The 11572-nt window shown below is 41.8% G+C and overlaps 1 protein-coding gene across 4 annotated transcripts in view; it reads left to right on the forward strand.

The window, feature by feature from the left end:
• Window positions 1-589: 589 nt before the first annotated feature.
• GRM3 (glutamate metabotropic receptor 3) overlaps window positions 590-11572 on the forward strand; it is a 233680-nt gene continuing 222697 nt past the window's right edge. Inside the window, exon 1 of one of the 4 annotated variants that reach the window (XM_029233866.1) lies at window positions 590-1068. In XM_029233866.1, the coding sequence (XP_029089699.1) occupies window positions 984-1068 (85 nt within the window). In that variant the 5' untranslated portion in view covers window positions 590-983. The remainder of the gene's footprint in view (window positions 1069-11572) is intronic. The other 3 variants (XM_029233863.1, XM_029233865.1, XM_029233864.1) reach the window with 3 other exon arrangements.

Raw genomic sequence — 11572 nt, forward strand, 5'->3', positions numbered from 1 at the left:
CAGGGGCTGTCCAATCGAATTCCTTCAGAGGGAGATACCCCGAGAAGATTGATGAGGGTTGCTAGGAAACAGGAGCGTCCCCCTCCCGCCTGACCCAGAGATTGTTCTGCACAAGCCCTCTCCAGGGGCTCGCAATGTGCAGCTGAGCAGCGTGCGGGGCAGAGCTGCACATCGGCCTCGCAGGCTCGCTCCCTCTTTCTCCTCCAGCATGCGGTCCTCCGGTTGCTCGGGGACCATAGAAGAGTTCTTCCAGGGCTGACAGTCCAGGTTCCCCCGCAGGCCAAGGGCTCTAGCAGAGCTTCAAAGTTAGAGCCGACGACCTCCCTGCCGCCCCACTCCCCTTCACCCAACCCCTCCGAAATTCACCAGCCTTTGCAGGCACCGCCTAAGGCTTTCAAACAGACGTGAAGCCGCCAGCAAAACCGCCCTGGCTTTCTGTATAATAATCTGCTCGTCTAGGTACCCTGGCTCACTGAAGACTCTGCAGATACACCCCTGTTAAGGGAGGGAGGAAGAGGGAAAGGGAGGAAAGGAGAAAGAGAAAATGAGGAGAGAATGCCAGAAGGTCCGTGCCTCTGCCGAGAGTCCCAATTAGATGCGAAGAATTCAGCCCGGCCAAGGTGAAGGAAAGTTGCTTCCAAGCCTGGGAAGTGGGTTTGCCTGTACAGAGGAGAGGCACTCAGCTGGGAACTGCTCCCCTCCCCTCCTCGGAAGACCACTGGGTCCCCCCTTTTCCCAACCTCCTGCCTCTCTTCTCCTCCCACCCTCCCTTTTCCCACTCCTCACTGACTCGGAAGCCTGGATGCTCTACCACCAGGCAGTGGTCCAGCACGCAGCCTGGAGGGGGCGGGGGCAGGGGGCACTGTGACAGGAAGCGGCGCGCACAAGTTGGCCGTTTCGGGGGCAAAATAAGTTCTCCCTTGGATTGGGAAAGGACAAAGCCAGCAAGCTACCTCTTTTGTGTCGAATGAGGAGGACCAACCATGAGCCAGAGCCCGGGTGCAGGCTCGGCCGCCGCCGCTGCCACCACGGTCAGCTCCAGTCCCTGCCGGGAGTTGGCGGTTCGAGGTAAGGGGCCCAGAGGAGGACGTGCCCCTCTGGAGGGCGCCCAGTGAGGGCGCGGAGGCTCGGGTGCCGCGTGGCGCAGGCTCAGCCGGGAAAGTTGAGGCAGAGCCCGGACCAGTCCCTACCGTTCTGCCGGGGGTGGGAAGGATGGGGGCCAGAGGCAAGGTGGGTGTGCGTGAGTGAGAGTTTGTGTGTGCGCGCGCTCGTCTATGTCTCCGGGAGGGAGGCAGAGCTCAGGGCACAGATCTGCGGTCAGGGTGCCCAGGGCTGGAGAGGTGGAGGGACTAAGTAGCGCTCGCAGACGCCCAGGGAGAGCAGTCTCATGAGCCAACCACCTCCAGCCCTGCCCTGGGCTCAGGATAGGTTTCTAACCGGGGATTCCGTACGCTTTGTGCACTGGAAACCCTGAGACGACTGGCTGCCACAAGGGCGGTTTCCTGTGGGTGCGAGGTTGCCAGGCGAGGCGGGCAGCGGTCAGTGGGACCTGGTCCTCGCCGCTTCTGGGAGGCGCTCTGCTGCCAGAGGCGGCCAGAGGTCTGCTCTCCTGCAAGCAGGTTTGGCAAGGATCCCTAACTCGATGTCCTTTGCTCCTTTTGGCTTGAGCGAAAAAATCGAAAAGCCAGACGGGGAGCCTATCTCTTCATCGATCCTGTTCCAGTTTCTTATCTGACAGTGAGATAACACAGAGAGGGCGGGAGATTCGCGATCCAGAAATAGACTAGGAAATAGATCCAATAAGCTGGTTTCTTAAGGATTTCATTTAGATTTCCTTCTAGTTCCTTCCCTGGATTAGCAAACGTAGATTCCCAAAGGTGTAGCACTCTTCAGGTAGATATCTTAAGGGGACATGCCCCTGCCTGTTAAGTATTTCAAAGCATTGTGAATTTTAATAACAAACAATAAAACTGTATACTTCTAATGGTCTGTGCTCAAGTGCTCAGCTAATTTACTAATAAAGTTATTTATACTGTTATTTGAATAGTGATATGTTTGACCTACACAGCGAGATAGTTACATATCAGTATAGTCAAAGCTGAGATTACTGTGAGTTAAGGATCTCAGAAGCACTTCATTACTTTAAGTTTCTTGCCTTAAATTTATCTGTGCTACATGATCTTAGAAGTGTTCATTAGCGCTATGTTGTGTTTCTTTGGAAGAAAAAAAAGCATCGATTTGTAGAGAAATATTATTCATTTTCCTAAATTTAAGTCTGCTTTGGATTATCTGATCACATATTTTAAGGCTGTTACCTGGACTCTAATTGTTCATGTAAATATATGTAATATAGGCATGACAAAACCATTTAGACTGCCAATACCCTAAACTCAGGTAGATTACACACTTCCTACCAAAGGTGTTTAGGATACTCTACTTGTTAATACTTCTATAGTGCTATGCACATTTTCCTCAAAACAGCCCAAAAGAATTTGAATAGATTTTGGAAGTATTATACACCAGACTTTAATAAACTGATCTATTCCCTTCCATCATGTGAGTGTCTGGTACTTACAGAGATTTCTCACACCTGTAGGTTTTAGCTGTTCATCCTTTCAAGTTCTGATCACCCAGCAGGAGGTACCTGGGCATTTTGAATAGACCTGCCCTAAGGCTGCCTTGATTTCTGTTCAGAGTAACACAGGTGCTCAGGGTGCAAACAGGAGAAGTCTTGAAATTTATATTTTCACAAATAAGACAATGAAAATTTCACAGTATCTACATTCATTGGGCTAAAGAGAATGATAAATGGTATAAATAACTTTTAGAATTGATAAGCCCCTCCCCCCCCAAAACAAAACCCTACTCATAAAACCTCTTGTTCTGTGAGCTAGATCCACGGCAAGGAAATGTGAAACTCAACTTGCAGAAAAGTATGCCAACACAAGGAATAGATGAAATTTGGAGACAGGGAGAGAGAGTCACCCCTTGATTTAATTGAATGGAATTTGTCAGACTTCAGAAATATCTAATCAATACATTGAGGAAAGGTATGGAAGGCTACCAAAAAAGAAGATATTATAAATAATGAAAATATATCCTATGGTCTTTTTTAAAAGTTGCAGTGTACACTTGAAAAGAAACGAGGGGAAGTCAGATGATTTACCCCTACAATTACCAAACATCCAAATGAGCCCACCTCTGATTTTATGTCACTGCAATTAAAATTGCTAAGTTAAACAAATGCAAAGATAGCATAAAATGCAGTGATCTTTATTTTTTATCAAACTTAAATTAATATTTCTATTGAATGAAAGAACTAGGATAATTGGCAAAAGGTCACCTGTCTCACTTCTCTACTTCATGACAGGTGATCAACCAGAACCATACAGAGTGAGGACAGTCTTATCTTGAAAGATTCCCAGCAATCACAGTTTTACAACTTCCCCGGGTAACTTTTTCTCTTTCTCCTTTTATGTCAAGCTCTTTTTATCAAATTAAACCATTTTCTCTTTCTTGTCCATTCTAATAGATATCAGTCACAGTATGGTCCTTGATTTCTTTCTCCAGGGTTGTAGCTACCTCCTGCCAAAATATAGTCCGTTATCTTGGGGATGAAATGTTTCATTTTGTTGTCCTGCACTCAACATGGTCCCAAGATACCATTAAACAAAAGAAAATTACTACCTAATCTCAGTATGCATTTATGCATGTGTGAATACGGCCCGAGTTCCAGGGTAAGACTTGTTTTCTCCAGGGTTTACTCCCCAAAGAAGTAGTAATGTTTACCCATAGTTGTCTCACTTTGCTATTTTACACTCAGTTTAGTGTGCATTTTTGTCTCTCCAGAGACTCTGCTAAATTCTGCATTACATGAATTTGTTGAAATTGCTCCCAAGAAGTAGCATAAAATTGCAGAAGATTATCCACCAAGACTGTACACATAAAATGAGTACAATCATAGTCGTCATGGAGAAGGTAGAAACTCTTAGGTCATCCCCCTCCTTCTTCTTCTAATGTAGGCTTGGTCCCCATAGCACACCGTATTTTGGAGTACTTCAGTGCAGTCTGATTTTAAATGGCTCACGTAATGACTTCTTCTAGCACCCTTGAAAGACTATTTCACAGTCTAATAGTTTTCCCTATCAAAAACTTTGTTGTGATATTCAGCCTAATGTTCCTCTGGTCCCATTTGATCTTGTTACTTATCCCCTATTATAACCCCTCTGGACCAGTCCATTCTCTTGCCTGATTTACAGTCTTCATCCACCCTTTATACAGGACTTGTAAAATACAAAAGCATTATAGAGTTACAGGAGAGAACCCAAAGGTGACAGTTTTATATCTGGACATCTTTTCTAAATATTTAAGACACATCTTTCAGGTCATTCATATGTATGTGTGTGATTATATATTCCCAATAATTTATTTTAGTAATGTAAGTGTGAGGAAACTTTTCATCTCTGACATTCATGACCTATGTGAATACTGAAATAAGTAATGTTCTATGTGGGTGCACATTTATGAGACATTTTCATTGCAAATGTGATGTCAACAGAACCCTGTCAACGCCCACACTACAAGGGAGTTCTGTGACATGCTGGTCTGATGCTCCACTGAGCCCCAGAAGCTGTTGGCATGTAAATTCCACTATTGAAATGAAAGTGATTTCCATAATTAATAGAATGTGCTAGGAATATAATAGTGTATATATTGATAGTTACATGCATACATTAACATGATAGAGCAATTCTGTTAGAATATAGTAGCCCCTTCCTGCTAAAACAATCTGAAAAGCCAGCAGAATTAAGCGTGAATTTATCACTATGCTGTATCATGAAAAGTAAGCTCAAATCATGCATACATCAATATGGAATCTATTTAGATTTATATGGAGGTACCATATGTGAAGGTTACTTTAAAAATAGAAAAGGCTGAAATAACCACAAGAGAGGAACAGGTTTTCACTTTGTTCACTTACAATCTGGTTCCAAGACATCCTTGTGTAGGATTCCTTAAGAGTCTCGAGCAAATATCTTGGTAGACTCACCATCCCACTCAAATGTTTCTTCAAGTCCCAAGCGTTGAAAGGCAAGTTCTGCCAGACAGTAGAAGAGTGATAGGAATCAGGAAATCAGCTCCTGGGTTACACTTGGCAAGTCCAGAAAATACAGAATCAAGAGTGAGGTGAATCAGCAGCTAAAAACACAACTTACTGCTGTTCCTTTACCGCTTGGTGATCATTAAGATCGTATGTAGAAACATTTACATGGATTGTTAGGGAAACAAAAAGCAGAAGTGGCATTCCAAAACTGAATATAGCTTTAGAGGGATAAACTTAGACAGCATGGAACAAATAACTTTAAAACCAGTATTCTCTCTTCTGAAGCCCCAAAGTGTTTTTATAGTGCCACTTACCACATAGTGGTGAGTACCCTCAAAATGATTTTCCTTAGAAGCAAAGGGGAAATTGATTCTCTTGGTATAGGAAAAGTAGGCCATTAATATACTTGTGACTTCTCCCTGGGACCGAGGCATTCTAAGAAGTGTGAGTCTACACAGAATGTATTATGTCTCCACCAAATGAGTAATCTTTTTATTGAGCTGGAGATCGTACACTGAACTTTTAGGAACAGAAGAGAGAAAAAGATCTTGAAAACATTCAAACAGAATCTCTACAAGCATAGACGAAAGCATCATATTTGGAAATAAAATCATATATAGCGAGGTACCTCCATAGAAAGCTCACGTTTTTATTCCTTATTAGAATTTACTTCACTATCATTGCCTCTGCACAATATTGCCTTTGCCAACCCGCCACACACACGCGACATTTCAGTAAATTCAGTTGGAAGAATATAGGTGTGCACCAGACAGAGAGAAAATTTCAAAGCCGTGATACTAGACACATAGTTTGAAAAAAAATTACAACTCGCGTATATGTAGCATGGTACTAGTATTAAGAGTGTAACATTTTGATTAGATTACCCTAAAAAGAGATTAAAGAAAAGGTAGCTAATAGGGAAGCAACCAGTGAGTAAATATTATTAAGCACCTAGTATAAGCAAAACAAGATTCAGGACATACAAATGGGGACACACACAAAAAATGTTAAAACACACACAAACTCTCATAAACATGTTGAAGGTATTCCAAAAATCAAACTTGAAACTCTAGAGAAGACGTTACAGGAATTGTCAACTGAACAAAAAAGTCCGTTCCTTCATTTAAAAGATGGATTTGGATTTTAAATTCCATATATACATACTCTATCACCCTATGGAGACACTGTGCCAGACGCTGTAAGGTGATGAAACTCTCATAATGTCATAATAATAGATAATTATTGACAAATTGCCATGTTCTGAGACCTCTGCGGAAACATTGCATTACCTGATTTAACACACAAAAACCCTATGAGGTAGGCGCTATGATCCCCACTTAACAGAAGAGGAAATGGAGGCCCAGAGATACATTTTCTGCAGCTCGGATAGTTAACAAGGCAAGAACTAGAATTCAAAACTTACTTTCTTATCCCAGGTCCTATTCTGTTTACTACTAAGCTACCTTGCCTCCCAATTTATGTTTTATGCGGGACTTCATTTCATTCACCAAATATTTTCTGAGCTCCAAGTAGAGGGACATACTTTGGTTAAAAAAGAGAGACAGACGGACAGACGTGGTGAGAGAAATGGAATCCGGAACAGAATTCAACAGGCTCAGCCTCTCTCCTCCCCCAGAGAGACACAATCTCTTCTGAAGGGTGAAGAAACACAAACAGAAGAAATAAACTAAGAAATTATTTACAGTTAATTAGAACGAAGGGGAAAAAAATGAGAATCAGAAAAGTCTATGAAGAGGATAGGTTCATTAACAAGCTGAGAAATAAACATTAGGTGTGAAAATGTGAGAGAAATATACTTCCTAGGGCCTGATTTCAGTCAATATTGCAATCTGCAAGACTAAATCCAGGTGGCAACAATACAGTCTCATAAACAGCCAGCCAGGAGGTGAACAGCATTTCGGCTCCTTAAGGCTAAAATGATGTTATTTCTCTCTTTATGACCTAACTACTTCCCACCAAGAAAATGAGCTGGTAAAAATGTTTTGTAGACGAGTACAAATTTGAAATTTCTTTACCCAGCTGAAATAGTCATTCATCTGTATCTAAGAAACTCTCAGCATTTCACACATTTGGGCGTTTATTCATAATATAGACAACAGCTTGAAAAAGGAAGGGCTCGAGGGTTTCAAATTTTAAACACACTAAGAACAAGAGACGCAAAGCGACCTGCCAGAGATTCCAAAGGCTCAGTCAGGAGGGTGGCCCTGGGAAAACCCAAAGACCTCCTGATTCTCTGACCTGGGTGCTTTCCCACAGGCAGAAAACCTGATGTCTTGGTTGCATGAATTTGTATTTCATTTCAGACAACCAAAGAGCTGAAATAGGAGTCTTTACCTGAAAGTCTTTCTCTGATTTGGGATTTGCCCTAGAGTATTTTATGGACATAAATCATAAATGGATATCACAGATCTGTCCCTCCATCTGGTGGAGAGTTTCTTTTGATTGTTAATTATACATAGCACATAGATTATTAGTAATATTGTGTATTTTGCTTAACAGTTTCCATGCACCATGTGTTGGTGAATATAACACAGCAGAAACTGCTTTCACAAAATATGTCGAAATACATGCCAATTTGGGAGATGCCACTACAAGGTCAGAAATGGAATTTTTATGTCTCAAGGAGAAAAGGAGATCTGGAGAATATAATTAACAGTTTCTATTTTGAAGCATCTTATTTTTCCTAAAAAAGCAAAGACCCTCTACATGCTAATGCATTAATCCCAGTGATTTCTGTCAAGTCCAGATATACTGGTGACCAGACCATACCTCACTTCAGAATAATAAGGAGTCAAGTCATGGGACTTAGATCCTAACACATATCCTCCACAGACTTTGCTCAAGGCCTGCCCTTGGGAAAGATGTTTTAAAGAATGTTAGATCTCCAACTCCCTCCAAAAGAATCTCTTCCACTACCTGTCTTGGTTCCTTAAGTTCTCTGAATTTTACCTAAAGTATTTCACCCGAGAAATACAAATGACTATATATTTATAGGTCCATGTAGTTCACCAACCCTCCAGCACACTGGATTTAAAGGTTCATTTTTTTTTTCAGAAAAGCTAACTTCTTCCAGTTTGGTGTGGAGTGGCAGAAAGAACAATTATAATTTGTACCGATTTTACAAATTTGCCTAAGTAAAGCCCTTCGATGGCTATGATTTCCTGAACAAACATGACGCAGAAATTTGAGAGGAAAACAATCTTTCCTATAGTTATTGAACAAGTGACTCCCTGCTAGGAAAGCCATTGAGGTGTTATAGAGTGCTCACCCTACCCACTTTTTTTCCTTCTAAACTTCTAAATGTGTATTTGTTGCTACGTGGTGTAGGTAGGGAATCTAATGATAAGTATGGTCCGCAGAGGGAAAGGGTTGGGATGTACGAACTAGGAGAGAAAGAACCCTGAGAGACCCAGGGCAGTTCCCCTTCGCCCTTCCCTTCCCACCCTCACAGTTGGTGCACAAACAACAATCATCCACTCCCCTCCCTGTAAATAGTGTTTAGCAAATTATTGCCCAGAAGAGCCTACCTCAGAATCACCTTGAAGTCTACTTAAAATGAAGAATACTGGGACAGATGCATTCCAGACTAATTTCCTTTAGGTTGGGGTTCAGGAATGCATGTATCAAATATGCGCCCAGGTTGCTCTTATGCATACTCAAGTTTGAGAAACACTACTGTTTCTGTCAGCTCGGGCTGCTATAATATCACATCCATAGACTGGGTGTCTTAAACAACAGACACTGACTTCCCAATTCTTCACGTGGTGAAGAAAGAGAGCAAGCTCTGGTTTCCCTTCCTCTTCTTACAAAGATACTAATCCCATCATGGGAGCCCGCATCCTCATGACGTCACCTAAACCTAATTACCTCCCAAAGGTCCCATCTCCAAATACCATCACGTTGGGGGTAGGGCTTCAACTTATGAATCTGGTGTACGGGAGTGTGGGGAATCATGGTACAAAATTGTTCCCCACAGCAAGTCCACTCTAATTAGATTGACCAGTGGCCTCAAATAAATTCTGTGAGCCTGAGAGTTAATTAATTAATTAAGTTCAGCTAATAAAGCACAATCTCCATGACTTGGGGGAATAGATTCATTTTTTGGAAAACTCACACTGTTGTCGCTGCAAAGGAATTTTTCTTCTATTACCTAAAGGAAATTCCACTAAAAGAACGCAAACACGTACAATACGTATCTTTTGGATATTCTTATTAGGAAACTTCCTCATTTTTGACCTTTTATGCTGTATTTTGTAAAGGCAATACTGAGATGTTAGAAAGGGAAGTTACTGGTGTTGGAAGCGGATCATCGAGGAAAACATTATTTCTATTTCTGAGAATAGAAATGCTTCTAGTTTGGTAACTGCACCCTTAAAACTCAAATTGTCTTTGGAACGAGATCCTTGTGAGCTAGGGGATGTGGTGAAACGTTGTTTGGTCACAGTTATCCCTTTTGCCCTCCGGATCTGCAGAGCAGTAGCGAATGAAACAAAACAAAACTTCATTTGGCAACTTCTTATACATTCTCCACTCAGCTTCTACTTCATTCAAGTGACTGGTTGCTTAGCTGAAGCTAGCAAGCCTCACAAATACTGCCAAAGATAGTTTCCTAAGCAGTGTTCAGAGCCACATGGGAAAAATGCTGGAGAGTGGAAGGAGGGGCCGGCAGCAGGGGGGAGGGGGACGCTTAGGCGGGACCACCAGCTTTACTTCCTAGGGGGTCTAGGCCAACTTTTTGTTCATTGTTTTTCCACACTTAACAGACTTGCTGAAGAGAAAAGCAATAAAAAATAGACCACACCACCCCCCATCCTGCCAAACATTAAAAAAACATTTGAATTTTTAAAACATAGACTGTGGCAGGTACAAAAATGTCCAACTGCTGAAAGCTACACTGTGTCCCTTGCAGAGCCTGGCTCCTTCACCCCCTGTGATGGTTACAGTGTTTATACCTGATAATGGCACTTCCCCGGGACTCTTCCACTGACACAATAAATCTAGCTAAAGCCAAAAACCCATCACTACCCTACATTTCCAGATTCTAGAAGGGACACCATCATTTTCCCAGAAAGACGGTTCCAAGTCTTGGAATTGCCTATGACGTTTCCATTCTGTCTGGTTCTCTGTTAACTCCACTTCATAATTCATCTGTACACTGTGTTCTTTTCTCTCCTACTACTGTCAAAACCTTAACCCAGGTTATCAGCACTTGCCTCTCAAACTTCTCTAACAGGTTATCTCCTCCAATCTCTCCCTCTTCACGTATTATTTACTTATCAGATATTTAATGAGTGCCTATTACGTGTCCACTCTCTATTCTACAGATGTTACAGCAGCAGTAAACAACCCCAAAAAAACAATTTAGAAGGATTTTTGTTTTCATTCAGCTTCCACTAAATAGTGAGAGTCAGGCAATAAAGAAGGGAACTAAGGTGCTACGGAGAAAATATAATGATGTGATGTAAGAAAAGGGGGAAAGTTGGAAAAGGCAACGTTACTACCAGATCTTGATGAATAACTGACTTTGCCATTCCATTCCTTGGTTTAAAAGGCATTAAAGATAAACTCCTTACTTAAAAAGGAAGTCAGAGCTTCCTAGCTTGGCCATCAAGATCTTTTACAAGCAAAGATCTTGTCCTAATGTATATTTCCAACCTTCCTTCCTCAATATGAGCCTCTCCTTTACTCAGATTTTACTCGGATTTCTTTACTCAGATTTCTCCCACAAAAGAGAACTTTGAGTATCTTTGTAAGTCAGAACTTCATTTAGAATGCACTTTCTTCTTCCTTTCTACAAACCGAAACTCTAAGGCCAATTAAAAATCTCACCTCATCTAAGTTCATACTAATGCTGTTTTCATGTGTCTTACCAAGGCAATTTTTTTCCAAAATATTCATGTGATACTCATCAGCTGGGGGCTTGAATCATGAAATCCTGTTCTGTCCTGAGTCATAGGTAGATAGAACAGCAATTTGTAGAATAAAATCAGAAGGCGAATTAATTTTGTTTCACATTGCACCTTTTAAATGCATTCAGTAAGCTACATTACACGCTGATGTAATAAAACAAGAAACCTTAATTGCAAAGGAGTCTCCATTTGCAAACTTAGTATGCCTGAACGAATATAATAAATAAAACTTTGAACTTTAGAGTTGGATCTCCTCTTTGTCCCCAGAAGGTGCCTATTTCAGGTCAGAAGTTCAGAAAGAAAGCACAGATGCTCCTAAGGTTCCCTTCCACCCTTTCTTGTCCCTCTTACCAACGCAAATTCTGACTCTTCCAAAGATGGAGGGGGAAGGGTGGCCATAGGCAGGAGACATGGGAAATAAGTTCTTATCTAACAAGCTCCACAATCTCTGGGTGCCCAGATTTTTAAGGCTTACTCTCTCTTTCATAGTGTGTGTGTGTGTGTGTGTGTGTGTGTGTGTGTGTGTGTGTGTGTGTGT

This window comes from Monodon monoceros, unplaced genomic scaffold (genome assembly GCF_005190385.1).
Source record: "Monodon monoceros isolate NGI ecotype Baffin Bay Population unplaced genomic scaffold, NGI_Narwhal_1 Super_Scaffold_2, whole genome shotgun sequence".
Taxonomy (NCBI): Eukaryota; Metazoa; Chordata; class Mammalia; order Artiodactyla; family Monodontidae; genus Monodon; species Monodon monoceros.